General features: G+C 47.5%; 1 protein-coding gene across 1 annotated transcript in view; it reads right to left on the reverse strand.

The window, feature by feature from the left end:
- CRB2 (crumbs cell polarity complex component 2) overlaps positions 1-19,728 on the reverse strand; it is a 63,594-nt gene extending 43,866 nt beyond the window's left edge. The window contains exons 1-2 of the mRNA XM_080990790.1: positions 18,372-19,728; positions 1,457-2,149 (exon numbers count right to left, since the gene is read on the reverse strand). Coding sequence (XP_080846916.1) covers positions 1,457-2,149; positions 18,372-18,432 — 754 coding nt within the window. The 5' untranslated portion in view covers positions 18,433-19,728. The remainder of the gene's footprint in view (positions 1-1,456; positions 2,150-18,371) is intronic.
- Between the last annotated feature and the right edge of the window lie 230 nt (positions 19,729-19,958).

The raw sequence follows: 19,958 nt of genomic DNA on the forward strand, positions 1-19,958 counted from the left end.
TTGGTTCTTCCTCCCATACTTGCCACCCTCTCCTGCCACACCCCCTGCTCTAACTACTACACTACACTGGCTTTGATTCTGATGATCCAAAGTGGCTGAGGGGTGGGCAGGTGTCCTTTGTTTTTTAAAGCTTTTGCCACGTTTGCTTCTATACCTTCCAGGCATCCTTACCCATTTTTGTTCTCAAACCCCTACCTACTCATCCTGGGGTGGGAGGGTGCAGAGAAAGAGAAGGTGGGAACCAGGAATCTCCTTAAAGGGAGTGAAATCAAGATGGATGGCATTTCATTCTCTCTCTCTCCCCCCCCCCCCAATTTTCTCAGATTCCTTTCCTCCCGTCGTTCTCCTTGAGTAGAGCAGAGTTTTCACTGCCAAGAAAGCGCTTGCCTCCCACACCACTGGGGGCAGGGTGTGTGTGACTGAGAACCAGCAGAAAGGCAATCTGATGCTGCTACAGCCCCCCCCCCGCCTACCCACCCTGTCCCATCCCACTATCTTCAGCCAGTCACCCTGACATTCCTTCACAGCAATGTAACTCCTGTAACAGCCCCTGCTGTTTATTCCGCAAGGAAGAGCAAGGTCAGGAAGAGCGTCTGCGTGCTGGCTGGTACCAGGTACAGGCGGGGGCACTCGTGACTGGATTCCACCCTGATAACAGAGGTGGGGGTGCAGACACTGAGAAAAGACCCTTGTGGGAGCTGCTTCAGCACAAAGCTGGCAAGTGGGGAGTGAATCAGGGCCCATTGAGATGGTTTGGTGTCACAGAACAATCTGAGCTGCAGAAAGGAATTCAAGAGTCCCTTGAATTACCCATCCTTAAGATATTAGCTGGCTTGAGTATTCACAAGAGAGATGGATGGCCAACCTGGGGGCCTCCGGGTGCTGTGCGCTACAACTCCCATCAGCTCCAGCAGACAGAATGGGATGATGGGAATTGTAGTCCAGCAACAACATCTACCCTCCAGGAGTCACCACACTAGCTACCTGCGACCGAAGACATTTCTGATCACAGATGCCCCCTATGACAAACCATTCTGCTCTCTGCTTCATCATCCTAGGACCACCATCCATGGATAAGTAAGTTGTTGCTGTTAATTACCCACCCTTCACCCAAAGGTCCCATGGTGAGTTAAATAAGTTAAGTAAATAGACAGCAAGATGTTCTCCCTTGTGTTCCTGTGGGAAGATGCTGGTGACACATGAAGTGCCCTTAGTGCGCTGGGGGAACCTCAGGCAAGGGGGAGTGAATGTGGCCCTCCAAGCTTCCCTGCCTGGCCCCTGGGACTCTCCCAAGGCCAAACGCCTCACTGGCCATGCCCCACTGCCTCTTTGAGTTGCATCCTCCTGCACAAAGGTAAAATGCACCACTGTTGCCCCACCCACTTTTGCATTTGGCATGTGCCCCTTCCCCTGCAGTTGCCCCAAAGGAACACAGCCCCCAACCTGCAAGTAGTACCTGTGTAGCCAGGTAGGCACTGGCAAGCATAGTGGTCCATCAGGTTGAGGCAGGTGCTGTTGTGTTGGCAAGGCCGGGAGGCACACTCGTTGATGTCTATTTCGCAGCGGTAGCCCTGGAAGCCAGGCACACAGAAACAACTGTACTCATTAGCCCTGTCCAGGCAGATGGCCCCATTCTGGCACGGGCTAGAGGCACACTCGCCCACGTCCTCCTCGCAGTGGGCACCGCTGTGGCCAGGTTGGCACCGGCAGCTGTACTCCCCAGCACTCTCCACGCAGGTGCCGTTGTTGCGGCAGGGCTGGCTGGCGCAAAGGGAAGGCCCAGCCTGGCAGCTGCCCCCGCTCGGGCACTGGCAGCCATACCCACCAGGCAGCTCCACACACTGCAAATGAGGCTGCAGGCAGGGGCTGCTCTTGCACACCTCGCCTTCGCTGCTGCAGGAGAGACCTGCCAAGCCGGGCTGACAATGGCAGGTGTAGTTCAGGTGTCCAGGAGTCCCATGGCAGATCCACTCAGGTAGGCAGGGGTGCCCAGCACACACGTCGTAGAGGTATTCACAGTCTTTTCCCACATAGGCTGAGAGGCTCTGGGGACAGAGGCACCTGTAGCCATCTTCCAAGTCTCTACAGGTGCCTCCATTCTTACATGGAGATGAGGAGCAGACGCTGACCAGCTCGGAGGAGACAAGCCCTGGAGACGGGGAGGCAAAGGCAACTGTGAGGCAGCTGGACAGCAGGTGTCGCTGCAGTGTGCAAATGTGCGTGGTGCAAATGTGCTGCAAATCCTGGTGGGGAGCATTTTCTAGGGGAGGGCTGGGGGAGTGAGCTTGGTCCCTTGCTGTCTCCAGTAGCATTTGGGTGAATGCCTACATTGAAATTATTGGCAGCGCTGGTAGCAGTGGGGGAAGAGGCGAGTGAGGTCAAAGATGTGGAGAAGACAAGAGAAGAGGGTCCAAAGGGTCAAAACCAAAATGGCAGATTCCAGGAGGATTCCTGTATGTGATGACTTGTATTTTTGAGAGTAGGTATAAACCTTTTGCTACACATGCCACTTGTAGAGACAAGGGTATGATTCTGACCTTTGTGTGGCATAGAGGTGAGAGTGTGACTAGGACTTGGGAGACCCAGGTTCAAATCCCTACTCACTGGGTGACCTTGGGCCTGTCTTGCTCTCTCAACCTAACTTACCTCACAGGGTTGTTGCGAGGACAAAACAGGGAAGGGGCAGACGTGGATAGGCCACCTTGAGCTGCTTTTGTACAGTTCTGGTTACCTCACCTCAAAAAGGATATTGTTGAGTTGGAGAAGCTTCAGAAAAGGGCACCAAAATGGTCAAAAGAATGGAGCAGCCCTCCTACGAAGGAAGGTTGCATTGTTTGGGACTTTTTAGTTTGGAAAAATGGTAAGAGATGACAAGATAGAAATTTATAAAAGTATGCATTGCATGGAGGGAGGATAAGGAGAAGTTTTTCTCCCTTTCGCCTAATACTAGAACACGTGGACATCCAATGAAGTTGAACGTTGGATGATTCAGGACAGCTAAAAAAAAGTCCTTCTTCAGACAGCAGTTAAACTGTGGAACTCTCTCCCACAGGAGGCAACGATGGCCACAAATTTGGATGGCTTTAAATGAGGATTAAACTAATTCATGGAGGAGAGGGCTAGCTTCCAGGTTGGATTTGTGGGTGGGTGGTATGCTAAGCAGATCCTTAATGATTTTTTTTAATTTAATAAGCTCATATAACACTTTTTAAGCATTCCCTACCATCACCAAAGTGGTTTACCAGTCACATGTCATATACAGCCAACAAAAGCAGGAAAGCAAAACCATAAAATTACGACACAAAAATCTCAAAACAATTTTTTGGAAACATTACTAAAAGCAAAGAGTGACAACCCTAATCCAGCAAAATGTAACAGGATCACCACCGGGCAAAAAGTGGGGGAGGCGGTGGGATGCCAGAGTCCTTCACCAGAGAGGATGTTCATGAACATTTTAAAATGTCTTCGTTCATTGTTGGGGTCTTTGCGAACCCTCAGTGCCCCTTCTCTTGAGAGGAGGAGCTGAAGGGCTCCCTTTGTCTGCCCTGCTGACACTTCTGCGTCACCCCAAAGATGGTCTGCATAGTCAACTGTGTGGCATGTGTGCCACCCTCCTGGTTGCGTTTGCAGGGGGACCTCCCTGTGCAGATGCTCAGCCTTTCATGCACGCGCGCACACACACACCATTCCTCCCTGGTTTCAAGCCACATTCCTCCATGAGCTACCTTTCACCCCGGGGTGGGGGGGTTTCCAGGATGCAGGCTTCCGTTCCATCCCTCCGCCCCCGCCAGCCCAGCTCCATGTGACGCTGGGGAATGTGCTGCGCTCCACACAGCCCAGCGCACCCTTTTCATCAGCCCTTTTATTCTTGAATTCCCGCTCAGGCAGAAAAAACAGGAATGACGGAACATGCCTGGAATCCGCTGTGGCAATTAAGAGTGGGAAGCGCAGGCAAGCCTCTCTTAATGAGCAGCCAGGAAGCGCTTCGAACAGGCCTGCCCCAAAAGGCACTGGCTGCTGCAGCCACGGCAGACATAGCTGGATGGGGTGCACCTGGAAAGGACCCCCAGCTACAGGTGGGAAAGCAGGTGCTGAGCTACACCTGCTGCTGGGTGAAGGCTGGAGCCAGAGAGGCCAGCAGTGGCATCCTCTGGATGCAGGTGGCCACGGGCACCTGGCAGAGGACGGGTCTCTGCTTGAAGGGCTGCCCACTCCAAGCCCAGTCTGAATATTTAGAGCCCTAGAGATCAGGGCCAGCTCACCCATGAGGCAAGGTGAAGCAACCGCCTCAGGCAGCAGGGTGCACAAAGGCAGCAGGTCCTGATGTAGACCTTTATCTCCCTCCCCCCTTTCCCTGATGTAGATTTGCACTCACCCCTTCCTCCCTGGTGTGGAGGGGGACACCACTTTGTGGTTTGCTCGGGTGCCAAACTGTCTTGAGTCAGACCTGCCTGCAGTTGCCCATCAATGGTGAGCGTCAGCAGACTGAACAGGCCCACAGCTTGCCTGGTCACAGTCCTCCCCACTAGGGAGGGATGTATTGCATTTCTGTCAAAATCACGTTGTTCTTTCTAAAACTGCATGTGCAAATCTGTCTTTTCGATGATACATTTTCTCTCTTTGGTGATGCATAATTGCTCCTCCAGCAACCAGGATGGTTCAGGAAAGGAGAGGAAGGGGGCCCAGCCAGCTACATCAGTGTCTGGTACCGGTCAGAGCAGAAGTGACTGTATTCACCTTCCTAAAGCAGAGGGGTGCTTCTCCCCTCCCCCCGGGGTGTTCCAAGGGGGGACAGGGGACGGTCCACCCGTCCAAAGGGGCGGGGTGATGAAATGCCAACCCCCGATCGGCGGCACCCCCAGGGTGAGCCACACCCCACATGGGTGGCACGCCATGTCCTCGGGACACGCGCCACACCCCCAGGGACAAGCGCCGCTCTGGGTACAGGAGCAGGTTGCTTCACCTCTGCTCCCCCCAAACTTCACATCTTCTTAGTTGCCAGCCCTAATCCCAGATATCAGGTCTGACTGTGATTATTCAATGGGTAGGAAAAGTATGCTTTCCACAGCTTTAGGTGCTGCTGCTGCTGCTGCTGCTGCCGCTGCTACGAACAGGTTCAGTGCCTCTGCTGAAATTCACCCCTGCATCGTGCAAATGCTGAGACAAACTGCACACATTCTGGAGCTGTTAAACAGGTTCCAGGCTGAGTCCTGGATTGGATCTAGTTTTGTTTAGCTCTGGCCAGAACGGGGTGCAAAATGTACTGTTTAAGGTCTGGGCAGTGTGACTCACGGTAGACCCCTACAAACAATAACACTGCAGAAACCATGCAGGGAGCAGAACCACAACCATAACCAAAAACCACATCCAGGGCCTGTGAGAAGAGCTTCTTCATTCGTCTCTACCTTAGGCACACAGCACGCTGCACATCCAAAGCCAGTTGCGCAGTCATGTACATACATGCCTCTCTCTTGGGAAGCAGCACTGAGGACTGTCAGGGACCATGGGGAATACATAAATAAAACACAATGAATAAATTGTGCCCTGCTTTGTTCCCGAAATGAGATGTTTGCATCCAAGAACTCACCCTTTTCCATAAACTCTGCTTTCAGCCTTTGAAGTGGTCTGGCCTATGGGCTCAGGCTGTTATTATATTAATGAGTGCCATGAATACGTACCATGCATAATTGGCACAATGCCACAATTAGCCGTTGCTCCTTAAACGGCTCAGAGATGGGAAATCTGCTGCATTAGGGATGTGATGTGTGACCACCTTCTCCTGCATCAATGTGCACAGGATTTGTTTCCGCTGAGTCCTTCTCAGAGTGCCCCCACATCAGAAATTAAACAGGTGGCAGCAGGAGAGGAGCCTACTTCTCTGTGACCTACAGGGACTGGCAGCGGGACTCCCCAGGGTTTCAGGAAGTGGCCCTACTGGGGGAGGCTGAGGGTGGAACCTGGGACCTTTCGCACGCAAAACGAATGATGTTCCTCTGCCACTGAAAGGTGTGTGTCAGGTTATTTTTTCACAGATCAGATGGGGAATGAGACTATACTTTCAATACTGTAGATGAGTGATCAACTCCAGCGTCTGGTTTAAAATATGTGATAAATTTGGAAAGTGCTTTTAATTCTGTTCTTCTGTAGAGTTTTAATTGTGCAATTGTATTTTACTGTAATTTTCAATTGTGAAACTCCCTGGGATATATTATAAAGGCAAACACATAAAAAAATAATTTATGTGTTGGGACTGCAGGAATGTCTGGTTTTCTTTAAATTATTGCTATTTGTTTGATTTTTATCGTCTCTTCCTCCCAAGGAATCCAGGAAGACTATACAACATCTAAGTTGACAAAAAATTAATAATTAAAACATCGCCACATTTTAAAACAAGTGAAAAGATATATCAGTCTATAATGCCCAATGTCCAGCTGCTGAAAAGTGACCACTGTCTTGCACAGATGCTGCAATCATTGATCTACAAGGAACGCCAACACCTTGACCTCTTGCTCTACGTTTTTATGAGAAAACAGCACTAGAGGATCACACTACCTTCTTCCAGAGCAAACGCCATGCACATTTGAGAAGGGAGAACGGATTAGGATAAACTTCAAAGCCAGCCACAGTTAAAGAGCATAAGCGGAACACATCTCTCTCCCCCACCCCTCCTTTTCCCACCTGGGGGGTGAGTCTGGAGTTCACATTTACAGATGTCTTTGTGAGTAAATTGCTTTGACATGGGATTCTGTGTAAGATGTGATAAAATCCCTCTTTAATTTTAACACAAACTTTCAGTCTGATGCTGACTGAATCTCAGAGTTTCCCATGAAGAGGGACTGACTGATTGCTAAACCACTCTGAAAATTGTAGCTCTGAGAGGGCGTGCAAGCAACTCCTAACTACAGTTCCCATAATTCTTTGGGGGAAGCCATATGACTGTTTAGAGTGTTGTCCTGTACGGTGTGAAATTGGCCGCAGCTGCCTTGAAAGAGCTTAGCCTGCAGAAGAGAAGATTAAAGGGATGCATGGCAGAGAGGAGATGAAGCAGGTGCATTTTTTGTTGCTCTGGGGGGCAGCGTGAGAGTAAATGGGCAGAAGCTGCAAAGGAGCTTTTTGGCTAGACAGGAGACACTTCAGAAGCTCAACGGACTCTCTTAAGGATGCTCTCAGTGCACTGAGCCGGGAAGAAGAAGAGGGGGTCAGACAAGGTCATGCATGGATGGGGGAGAAATTCTCACCTCCTAATGCGTATCTGTCTGATTTACATTTCCCGAAACAATATGCAAAGCAAAACTCAGCTATTCCTAGAAATTTTGCATTTCTCTGAATATTGTGATGCAGTTCTCCATCCGAAAAAATGTTACAGTTAAGTGTGCATAAAACATGTGTAATATTTCTGAGACTAACATACAGAAAGGCATTATCGGAAACTGCTGGCAAAAATGTCTTTGTTAGGAAAATTGCATGCAGAAATGTGTACATTCGAAGGCAGGTAACACTTAAATGCTGACAAATTTTGGGGAGAACTTTGAAGAAACATTTATAAACTGATCTGGAAATGTGGTAAACTGAATGTGGAAACGTGGAAAAATGAGAAACTGAAAGAAACCTAAACTGACAGATTCAAACCATGGACAAGAAGACCTTTGAGATCCTTTCTATGCTTCAACGAGACCATTTTGCGAGGCAACAGACTCAAGGGGGATGTGTACGGTTTTGATTTATTTTTCAGTCCTTCTCAGGGCACAAAGGAAAAAAGTTCAAAACAATAGTTATAATTAAGGGAAGCACTACATGAAGACTGAAATTAATGAGAAAAAAATAAGAGCAAAAAGCAGCAGAAGTCCACAGACAAATGTCATAGGACAGCATCAAAAAAGTCATGCTGAAAAAATAAGGCATTGGCGCTAAACTGGATGGTATTTAAATATGCAATTAATTTAACAAGTTTCTTTCTGCTTTCCTTTAAAAAATAAACAGCCATGTGGGGTGATCAAGATTGAGATTGCAGTTTGCAGGAAGTGGAGTGGTGTGTGTGTGTGTGTGTGTGTGTGTGTGTGTGTGCGCGCGTTCTCTTCCCTGTGCTGAGGTCATGATGAACATCACCTATTCATTTGAAGTCGCAATGGATCTTGCCAAGCCTCTGTTTGCCTTGGGAGTTAAGCTGCTAATGGCTATCATTTTCTTGTACCATGAAATCTGCCTCCCCATCCCACACCCCGCCTGCCTGCTCTAGTAGGTGCTTGGCTAAAGCTGGGGATCCACCAGAGAGATGTTCATATATATGTGTGTGTGTGTGTTTGTGCGTTTGGAATTGGGGACAAGATACTGTCGCATGCAGGAGTTTATTGAGAGGGGGGGGAGTCAGGTGGACAGAAAGACAATCAGTTAGATTGCATCCACTACTGGTGGATTTCAGTTTGATTTCCCTCCAAATGCCCTTTATATCCAATACAAGCTATGTTCATGATTAAGAGTCTGGGGGAAACTAAATTCTCCCAAGCACCCTCCCCTGAGGTCACAGGGCTCTGCAGTGGCTCCGACCCCCTGTGTACAACTGGTACCTTAAATGTCACTTTAACATTAGCCATGCACACCACACTTGCTTCTTCATACTCTCCCAGACAGCTCTGCTGATAAGCCCCCTCCTTGATGACCCAACCCCCCACTTAAAATTCCAGTGGGGAAGCTGCAAGTATTGGGGTTATCAGTTTCTGCATCTTCTGTGGAGGCCAGAATGGCAAATGTTTCTATCACACTTGGAAAGAGGACCAAGCAAAGAAAGGAAGGCTATAAAGGAAGGCTACGTGATTTGCCCAGGTCTGCAACTAACTCAGTGTGTCAACCTCATCCTTTCACCCTGATCAGATACGATCTCCACTGCAACCACAGAATCATAGAACCATAGAAATGTAGAGCTGGAAGGGACCCTGGGGGTTATATAGTTCAACCCTCTGCACTGCAGGAACAAAATTAAATCATAGATGACAGTTGACTATCCAACCTCTGCTTAAAATGAGGCTGCATTTTAATGTTGTATTTTAATCTTGTTTTTGTTTTAAGTTGTATTTCAATCAATTGTTTTATACCAGTGTTAGCCGCCCTGAGTCTGGTCTTGGCTGGGGCGGGCGGGGTATAAGATTTAATAATAATAATAATAATACAGTGGTACCTCGGGTTACATATGCTTCAGGTTACGTATGCTTCAGGTTACAGACTCCGCTAACCCAGAAGTAGTACCTCGGGTTAAGAACTTTGCTTCAGCATAAGAACAGAAATCGTGCTCCGGTGGCGCAGCAGAAGCAGGAGGCCCCATTAGCTAAAGTGGTGCTTCAGGTTAAGAACAGTTTCAGGTTAAGAACGGACCTCCGGAACGAATTAACTACTTAACCCGAGGTACCACTGTAATAATAATAATAAGCTCCAAGGAAGGAGAGTCCATCCCCTCCTGAAGGAGTCTCTTCCACTGTCAAACAGCTCTTACTCTCAGAAGGTTCTTCCTGATGGTTAGTCAGAATCTCCTTCCTTGTAACAAGAATCCATTTGTTCGGATCCTGCCCTCCGGAGCAGGAGAAAACAACCAGGGCCCTACTAAACAGGCCTCATCAGATACATCTCCATAGAGCCTCATTAATAATAATAATAAATAATAAATTTTTATTTATATCCTGTCCTCCCCAGCCAAAGCAGAGCTCGGAGAGGCTAACAACAGTAAAAATAGCACATAAAATCACAGTTAATTAATTGAAATACATTCTAAAATCAATTCATTCTAGAATCAATTCAGAATCAAATTAATGGCAACCATCGGGCTAGAGTTCTATGAGGATTACAAAAGGAGGGGGTCAGACTGCGCCTTGGCCAAAGGCCCGGTGGAAGAGCTCTGTCTTGCAGGCCCTGCGGAAAGATGTCAAGTCCTACCACTCCACACGATTCTTCTTCCACCCCCAGGTGCAGCAGGGGTTGTGGGGGACAACAATACTATTTCACTGAGAAAAGTGAATACAAGCACACTTTTTGGCATTGCTGCTAGACAAAATTCAGGAATGCCAAGCTTCACACGGAAACCCTTTCAGCTAGCTCTACGCCAGATTTCTAAGAGGTTTGATTTTCAGTGTCAAAGATGCCACAGTGGTGGGAGAGAGAAAACAAGTTTCTTTGAAGGGAGCATCATGCTTTCATGCCCTTTCACAGCCATTGTTTCCCCAATGCTCTGTTGATGCAGCACTATTAAAAGAAATAAAACCTTAAATGGCTTATTTGCTGCACAGTCTCTCAGGGACCACATGGTAGGCATGATGACCTCAGACCTCCAGGTAGCCATTCAGAGGTGCCTGTAGAATAGGGATGAGCAAATCTCTCAGTTTTAGTTCTCCACATCTATTTGTGATTTTTTTAAAAAAACAAACAACCACAAATGAAAATTCACCAGCATTTTAGTGCTACTTTCTCCTAATAAATACATAAAGGTAAAGGGACCCCTGACTGTTAGGTCCAGTCGTGGCCGACTCTGGAGTTGCACCGCTCATCTCGCTTTATTGGCCGAGGGAGCTGACGTACAGCTTCCAGGTCATGTGACCAGCATGACTAAGCCGCTTCTGTCGAAACCAGAGCAGTGCACAGAAACGCCGTTTACCTTCCCGCCAGAGCGGTACCTATTTATCTACTTGCACTTTGATGTGCTTTCAAACTGCTAGGTTGGCAGGAGCAGGGACCGAGCAACAGGCGCTCACCCGGTCGCAGGGATTCGAACCGCCGACCTTCCAATCGGCAAGTCCTAGGCTCTGTGGTTTAACCCACAGCACCACCTGCGTCCAATACATATTTGTATGTAATTTAGCCTAATATAATGCATTTTAGAATGTGATTTTACTTAGTTTATGTACTTTTAGGCACACATTACTCTAGCATATGGGTGTAGGTGTGTTTTACAACTTGGCTGGAAACTGCAGTGTTTGGAGAAGTGTGAATTTTGAAGGGTAGCTGTGTTTCACCTTGTGCATTGTTTCAGAAAGCACAAATTAGATCAGGTTTCCCTATAAGAGTAAACTGAATCAAATTTCTCCCCCCTCCCTTCTATGGACTCCTCTAACTGCCCTCACTCTGATGGAAGAGAAGGACCACCTTTGCCTGCCCCAACATTTGCCTTTTGCCACAGCCAGCCTCCTTTGGAGTAAGCTACGTGAGTCAGCAGTATGTAATCTAGCCTGTTGAGAGGACCTCTCCCGTCCGAACTGCATTTAAGACAGGCTCTTTGGAGCACAGCAAGACCAGTACCAGAAACATTATTGCCAGTTAACTCTTACTATGCTTCTGTATGTACTTAAACCTAGATTCCTCCTTTCCTTTCCCTTTTTTTTTTTTTTTTTTTTTGGTAATACTGAATTTATTCTGCGTTTGTTAAATTGTTGTTTTTCGTCATTTTTGAGTTTATTGAAATTTAGTGAATTTTGATGCTTTGTATGTTTGCTGTAAGCCACTGTGGGCACAGCTCATTGTGAAAAAGCAGCATACAAGTAAACCTAATTTATCAATACAGTCATACCTCGGGTTACAGACGCTTCAGGTTGCATTTTTTCAGGTTACAGACCCACCGAAACCCGGAAGTACCAGAACGGGTTTCTTCCAGGTTTTGGGGGTCGCGCATGCGCAGAAGAGCTAAATTGCACTTTGTGCATGCACAGGAGCGCTGAATCACAACCGCACATGCGCAGACGTGCCGCTGCGGGTTGCGAACGTGCATCCTGCATGGATCATGTTCGCAACCCGAGCGTCCACTGTATCTCATTTTTCTTGTCACTTCATAATGGGGCCAGCTCTGATGAATCCTGGTTCAAGCCAAGTCCTGGATCTGGGGTTCAAAATTCAGGGCTGACCCAATACTTTTTGCTACCTGAGGCAAATAACAAAATGGCATCTCCCCCACCCACCCACCCACCTGCTTCCATTCCACATATAGAAGCCAACTCAACTGGCAGCTCAATCTTACTTCAAAGCTGGAAATGTGACAGGCGAAAGGAAGACCTTCTTCGTACAGCCTGTCTTTGAACCATGGGGTGAGGCAGTGGTGGCCACCAACACGAATGGCTTTACATGAAGCATAGATAAATTCATGGAGAATAAGGCCATCAGTGGCTGCTAGTCACAATGGCTATATTCTCCCTCCATTGTGAGAGGGAGTAGGCCTCGTATACCAGTTACTGGAAATCACAAGTGGGAGGAGTGCTGCTACACTCAGGTCCCAAATGAAAGTTTCCCATGAACATCTGTCTGGACACTTTGAGAACAGTGTGTCTGATCCAGCAGGGCTCTTCGTATGTTGCCATGGTCCGCTGCAAATTGAGGGCAACAGGCTAGCTTAGCAAGAGCAGGCTGCAGGGCACATGAAGCTCTGCTTTCAGCACCTCACTGCTGCTCCATGTCCCTTCTCATTTGCCACCTGAGGCAGTTGCCTCACTCTGCCTAATGATAGAGCCAGGCCTGTGTACGACATTCTTTGCATGAGTACATATATAAATGCAGAATTTGGTTTGGTTTTAGCACTGGTTTGAAAAGGACAAATCCTTGGCAGGCAGCTGGCCTCAGGTGCTTGCTGACTTGCCAAACACTCAGCCTTTAGTGTCATCAGCATAAAAGGCAGGGAGGGGCACCTTGGTCTCCAGAAGACACAAGAGTTAAACAACAACTCAGAGGGCAACTTTGAAGGTGCGATGGAAAGAGTTATGTTTCCATGGCAATTGAAAGGCATGTGCTTATATTAGTAAATCCTGGGTGACCTCTGCTGCCCTCCTCCTCTCCTGGTCAGCAGAAGAGATTAGCAGAAGGGCATTTTCTCTGGATGACTCCCAGGAAGGAAGGAAGGAAGGAAGGAAGGAAGGAAGGAAGGGGACCAGGAGCTGAACAGCTCAGATACAGCTCCCCACCCCCCACCCCCAAGCACCTTGCATCAGTTTAACAACCTCAGCACCAGTCATTTCACACACTGGTGCTTCACCAAGGGGTAATAAGGACCACGGGAGAGTGTGAGAGCAGATTGCAATGGACTTGTGTATAGTCTTGGACATCAGTCTTGAAGCATAACAGCCTTTCAGTGCCCCGGTGACATTAAATGTACAGAAGTGATGCAGGCAGATTCAGGGCAGGGAAGAAAAACAAATATTAAAAGAGAATACCACTCCTTGATATTGCTTGTAAGCCAACCTAAGCAATGACTTGAGCCTCTACGTTCTGCCTTTGTTGGTCTGTTTTATGTTCACTTTTACATACATAATAAGTAAATAAAGCTAATAAATAATTAGTAATAAAAATTTCCTCAGGCAAAGGATGAGTGGACAGGAGGGGGGAAGCGCTTCTGCGGAAGAGTGTATGGATTTTGGCATCTGTGCAATCAGTGAGAGTGACTTCATTTGCAGGAGGACAAGGTGCTTCCTTGACCTGCTTCACCTGGAATCACCCCGGGCAGTTGGCATGCTTAGCCCTTTTCTATCCCTCTCTTGGTGTCATCCGCACTCAAGAACAGGTGCCAGGGCAGAGTGAGGAAGTGACTTAAAACTGGATCAGGGAGGAGGAGGAGGCATGTTCTATCACATTCCTTCATTTCAGACCCAAATGGTCAGGGAAAGAGACATGTTCATCAAAGTTCATAACTGGGGAACTCCCTCCCCACAGAAGTGTGTTGTTTAGGTTTTGCTGTATGCTCAAGATGCATCTCTTTACCTGGCCGTTGACAGAAGGTTTCTATTTTGTTTTATGGGACCTGCCTCTTTTACAGAATTTCTACTGTTCTGTTCCATTTGGTTTTAACTGTTTTTATAACTGCACACTGTACAATTGTAACCCACCCTCTAACCTTCTGATGAAGGACAGGTAAGAAACTTTCTAAATACAGACAGACAGACCTTCCTCCCCTTTCCTGTCCCAGGCATGCAGCACAATATGTTTAATTTTATTTTCTAGGATTCTATTTGAATCAGGGTATCAATGCAATTCCAGGGCTTAGTCCTAGAACAAGAGCAGTGAATGCAAACTATCCATCACTGAGGAGCGGCCACATGTTTGCTCCACACTTATGAGGAGACGCATGGCTTTTGAGTTGGGGATGTTCCAGGAAGACACAATGTCTGTTTGGTTCCTCAAGCAAGCCACGGGTCATAACCACAAAAAAGCAGTGAAAATCTCACTGGAATCAGGAGTGGGGGTACATTAAAACAGGTGGCAATGGTGGGTACGGTATATGATACATACTTTGGTGATTGCTCCCAACTACAGTGGTACCTCGGGTTAAGAACTTAATTCATTCCCGAGGTCCGTTCTTAATCTGAAACTGTTCTTAACCTGAAGCACCACTTTAGCTAATGGGGCCTCCCGCTGCTGCTGCGCTACCGCCACCGCGCAATTTCTGTTCTCATTCTGAAGCAAAGTTCTTAACCCGAGGTACTATTTCTGGGTTAGCGGAGTCTGTAACCTGAAGCGTATGTAACCCGAGGTACCACTGTGTAGGATACATACTTTGGTAATTGCTCAGAACTACAGTGGTACCTCGGGTTAAGAACTTAATTCGTTCCGGAGGTCCGTTCTTAACCTGAAACTGTTCTTAACCTGAAGCACCACTTTAGCTAATGGGGCCTCCCGCTGCCGCTGTGTGATTTCTGTTCTCATCCTGAAGAAAAGTTCTTAACCCGAGGTACTATTTCTAGGTTAGCAGAGTCTGTAACCTGAAGCGTCTGTAACCTGAGGTACCACTGTACATGTCAGGTTAGTGAAACCAATACCAAATGGTAAAGTTCCCCTTCAGTGTGGAGGAGGAGATTGGCGTTAGTGCTTGCGTTTCTCTTTAAAAATGTGCACTCTTCTCCAGTTGTGTGACTCACTGATAAGGCAGAAGCATTGTGACAGGAAAGATAGAATTGAGAGGTGCAAGACAGCCTATGTTTGTTTGCACATGTGAACTCAACGACTCAGCCACGTATAGAACTTGCATGGACTACGAAGTGTCCCTGACGTGGTTTGCAGGTGTTAGGGGTACATCTGAATTGCTCACCTGACAAATGGTTGACTTCACCCCCACCCCACCTGAAAAACCCTCTTGCCCGGAAGCACCTGCAGACACAGCTGCCTATTTCAGGCTCTTTTTCTGCCTCTGCAGGGGCTGCCGGTGCCAAAATGTATGCATTAAATATTCACAGTGCCCTTAAGTGCAGCTTGAAGCAGATGTCCCCTGAATAGAAGACCGGCCAGGTGTGCATCTTATTATCCACCTACCATTTTCATACAGCCTCTGAGATGAAACTGCTCCTATTATCAGGTTTCGAGGAGGGGGCCCTACAAGGCCCATAAATCCATGCTGGTTTTATGGTTGTCTTGCCTACTCTGCCCCTGAAGCTCTTTGATCTGCCACTTCCCATTGTAGCCCCACTCACCCAGCAGAATACCCCCTTTGTAAACACTCCTCAAGGGTGACCTTCATGCTTCCCACCTCCTCTGATCTTGCTGCTGCTGCTGCTACATATCAAACAGGGAAATGGGATCAAGGCGGGGGGGGGGGGGAGTTCTTGTGTGTTCTGGTGAGGCACGCTGGCTCTCAAGCCTTAATTCCAAATCCAATCTAAATACGCCAGCAGCTAAGGCAGGCAAATCAGCCACTTAAGAGAGGAGGAAGGAACACTATGGCTGGGGCACGTCTGAGCTGCACTCCAGGTGTCTACATGACACCAGGACAGACAGAGCCAGATTTGCCTCAAGCCTCAATACGAAGCAGGATTCTTCTCCTCCTCCTCCTCCTCCATTCTAGGTTGAATGGAAAAGGCACAGATTCCCAGTCCCCCACTCAAGTGCACGGTCAAGAGCAAACTAAATAGTGCAATACTGCCTGTGACTCAGGACTCAGCCATATTGGCAAAGAAAAAGCACTCTATATCTGTTGTGACACAGAGGGCGCTGTGGAGTTCTGTTTATGCCAACCAGATTTCTCATACAAAGTTTACAACGTGTTTAACTGAAACGCTTCTCTGGTGTGTCTGGATCCAGCCTCAGTGCCCCCTTCTGCCCTGTGAACTCTGCCCCATGATCCTCAAGAGCATTCCCTCCCCACAAGTGGTATGCTGATGGGGCTATCTGAAAAACTTCCAGGCATCTGCTACTCAAAAGTGGGAGATTTGAGATTTGCCTCAGTGGCACCATAGGCAGGGGTAGGCACCCAGTGGAAGAGATGGGCTCTAACGTCATTGCATAGGGGTTTTGCCCTGCAGCTCACAAGGGTGAGACCTGCTACTACACCAACACATCAGAACACTTTCCCACACACACCAACCCCCACTCCCAATGGAAGCATGCTTAGGCCAACTTCAAACCAGGCGTGCTAACTGAACAAGGCTGGCTGGCATTGGCAAGTAACGCACCGTATGGAGTAGCAGCTAGAGTGTTGGGTGTGCTCTGAGAGATCGGGGTTCAAATCCCCACTCAGCCATTAAACTCACAGGGTGACCACTTACTCTCAAGCCCAACCTACCTCAACAGGGTTGTTGTGAGGATAAAAAGTGGAGGGGAACTATGTAAGCCACCTTCAGCTCCTTAAAGAAAAGGTGGGATACAAATGTAATTAATAATAATTTATTTCATATCATTTGTGAACTGCTGCTCTACACACACACAACTACTTTTTAAAGGCCACAAATCATTTAAAACAAATTGATAACATAGCTGTTCTAATCAAACTTCACAGTAACAGAAATATCACAAGGCAGGCAAAACATTTTTTTTAATTAAAAAAAAGCTTAAGTAGAAATGTCTTTACAGCCCATTTAAAGATAGGATGAGAAAGGACCTGCTGGGAGGGATTTCTACAGCTGTGGAGCCACTACTGAAAAGGCCATGTGCCTGATATTCACCCATGGTTGCAGGAGGCAGGCCTTAGGTATTGGCTTGAGCAGATCAATCAGCTCATACATTCCATTTTCACTAGGGTAGAAATATTAGACCTGCAATATTACAATTGCCCAGAGCGGGTCCTGGACCCACTGCAGCTATGAGCCTTTCACTTGGCCTGCAGGTGTCTCAGTTTTCCTGCTCTGTGAAATGGGGGCTGTGCCAAATGCCTACATGTAATTACAGGGTCGTTGAAAGGTTTGGAATTCTCCCTCTCAAGGAAGAACGAACAATTTCAAGCAGTAAGACATGCTGGCAGAGCCCCCTCTGCTAGTTGGCTGGGTCTGGAGATTTGTACAGTTAGCAGGGCTCCCTGAATGCCAGATAGCAGCTTTGAAGTGGGATGCCCGCCCTTGCGATCTCTCTAAAAACCAAGAAAGGATAAGGAAGAACAGCCTCCTCCAAGCTGTTGTCCCAAAGAAAGATCGCCCCACGACCGCACTCTGGCTCATCGAGGAGCAGCCCCGCGCGCCATGGGGCCTGCTCTCCGCAGCCACACAAAAGCCCCCATCGTTACTTCACACGCTCTCTCTGTAGCCATGGTTACTGGACACAAAAGCAGCCCGGTTGCGTCCCAGGAACCAACGGAATGCCAGGAGCCAGACAAAGAAGTCGGTCCAGGAGAAAAAGAGGGGAATTACTGGGTGCAAACGTTTTCCTTTCGGCTCCTGCGATGGTCAGGACTGAGAAAAGGGCAGCCCGGCCCAGGCTGGGAGCCTCAAATTGGAGAGCGAGGGTGAGGAGAAGGTCCTCTGAACAAACACGGACTTTCCCTATTCTGATGTAGCTCCTCTTTGCCTCCTAACCCGCCTCCCCGGGAGGCAGACAAAGAAAAGGAGCGCGTTCCCGCCCCCCCCCCCCTTCTGAAAAACGGGATAAATTTCTGAGATGACCTTGCAACTCTCCAAGGGAGTCCAAGAAGTTGGGTCTGTTCTCAACCCTCTCTCTCTCTGGCCACCCGCTCTAAACTATAAGCAAAGGAGGGCATAAATTCCCTCGCAAAAGTGGGCGCGATCGCACACAGAGATTCCTCACGGGAACCACCTCTTAGAAAGCCAAGAATCGGGGCCTTTTGTTGCGGGAAGCCACCTGCGGCTGACGCCCACCTAGGGAACTTCCTCGCCCTGCTCTTCCTCACAGCGTTGTCCCCACCTACCAGCATCTACAAGACACAAAGCTTTGCAAAAGAATAAAGTGGCCGAACTCTTGCTTCCACATCCACAGCAAAGGGTAAACATTATTACAGTGTTGGGTTTGCTTACTTTTGTTTGTCTGTTTGTTTTACGCCTTCTGCAGCTTCAAAATAGCCCGCGCACGTGCTCTTGAAGATGAGCTCTCTGCACGGAGGCTTAAAGCGGCTCCTGAATTCGGCACTCAGCGGAAGGCGCAAAAAATCGGAGCCAGTCCCGTGAAAGTGGGGAAGAGACGCCGGCTCAAGAGCTACTTACCGCAAAACCAAAGGGAGAGGGAGATGGGCAGCAGCAGCAGCAGGAACAGCCGGGAGTCCATGGCCGGCTGGCCGGCGAGCGCCTTGTGGTCCCCAGGCGAAGGTAGCCTCAAGGATGGGTCCTGGTCAAGCTTGCCCCCGACGCCCCGCGCATCCCAGGCTCAAGTGGCCACGCTCCGGAGTGCTGAGCCGCTTGCCGACTCCATGCTTTGCTACAAACAGGCTGCTGGACAGACTCGCTGTCCACTCGCCACCCTGCTCTGGAGCAAAGGGAAAACGGAGACTGGATCACATGGACTGGAGGGGCAGGAGAGAGTCATGTGCTGGGCATTGCTAAAGAGTAGCGTGCAAGGAGGCGCCCTCCGCTGCGGCCTTAGAGGATGAAGGGGCGAGACTTGGGGAGAGGGGAGGCTGCGCCCTTTTATCAGCCAAATCTTAAACTGCTCTCATTACTTCTTGTTTCGCCAGGCCTATGCAGGCAAATAAGAGTACAGCATCGCAATGGTCTGCTGGTTCCGTTTCTTATTTCTTTTATATATATATATAAAATTTATTTCGATTTTTCAAAAAACATTACAAACATGCAAATAACAAAAACACAAATCACATATGCATATATTTGACTTTCCCCCTTTTATGGTTTCTTTTAAATTTTAATTTTCGTACTGTATTTTCCATATGACTCCGTCTTTGTTATTCCTTAGTTTCTCATAATAATCTGTTTTAACTGCTAGTTTTACCTTCGTCCTGCTAATGAGCACATGAATATTTCAAATATTCCACAAATTTTCCCCAAACTTTAATAATTTCTTGTTCTTCTTGGTTTCTTATTACACCTGTTAATTTTGCCATTTTGGCATAATCCATTAATTTTATTAGCCACTCTTCCTTAGCTGGTACTACATCTTCTTTCCATCTCTGGGCAAAAACCATTCTGGCTGCAGTTGCATCATACATAAACAATTTTTTTAAAGATCTTTTGGTATCTTACTACCTCCAATTCCTAAAAGAAAAGCGTCTGTTTTTTGTTAAACGATCTTAAACATCTTATTTAATTTGTTATAAATCACTTCCCAGAAAACTTTTACCCTTTTACAACACCATCACATATGGTAGAAATTACCTTCTTTTTCTTTACATTTCCAGCATGTATTTGGTTTTGATTTATACATTTTTGCCAATCTAGTAGGAGTTAAATACCACCTGTACATCATTTTCATGTAATTTTCCTTCAGTGTATAACATGTTGTAAGCATGTCCACATTCCACAACTTCTCCCATGTGGCCATTCGTTTCTTGGTTTTTGCTTTTGCTTTTAACTGTCTATGATTTTACTGTCTGGTTTTGTGTTTTCGTATTGTTGTAAACCACTGTGTTATATTTTTATGATACAGCGATATATAATTTTTTTAAAAAAATAAATAAATAAAAACAAAGACTGAAGCTGTTCTCTTCACTACATCTCCATGCTTGGATATGCTGCACCTTCTTAAATTGTTTTTATCAAACTTTCATGTGGTGGTAGTGCTGCTGGATCAAGTCTCAGTAGAGGGTCCAGTGGGGAAGACAGTATCAAGTTATATGGGCA

The sequence above is a fragment of the Podarcis pityusensis genome, assembly GCF_964106645.2.
Source record: "Podarcis pityusensis genome assembly, chromosome: Z".
NCBI lineage: Eukaryota > Metazoa > Chordata > Lepidosauria > Squamata > Lacertidae > Podarcis > Podarcis pityusensis.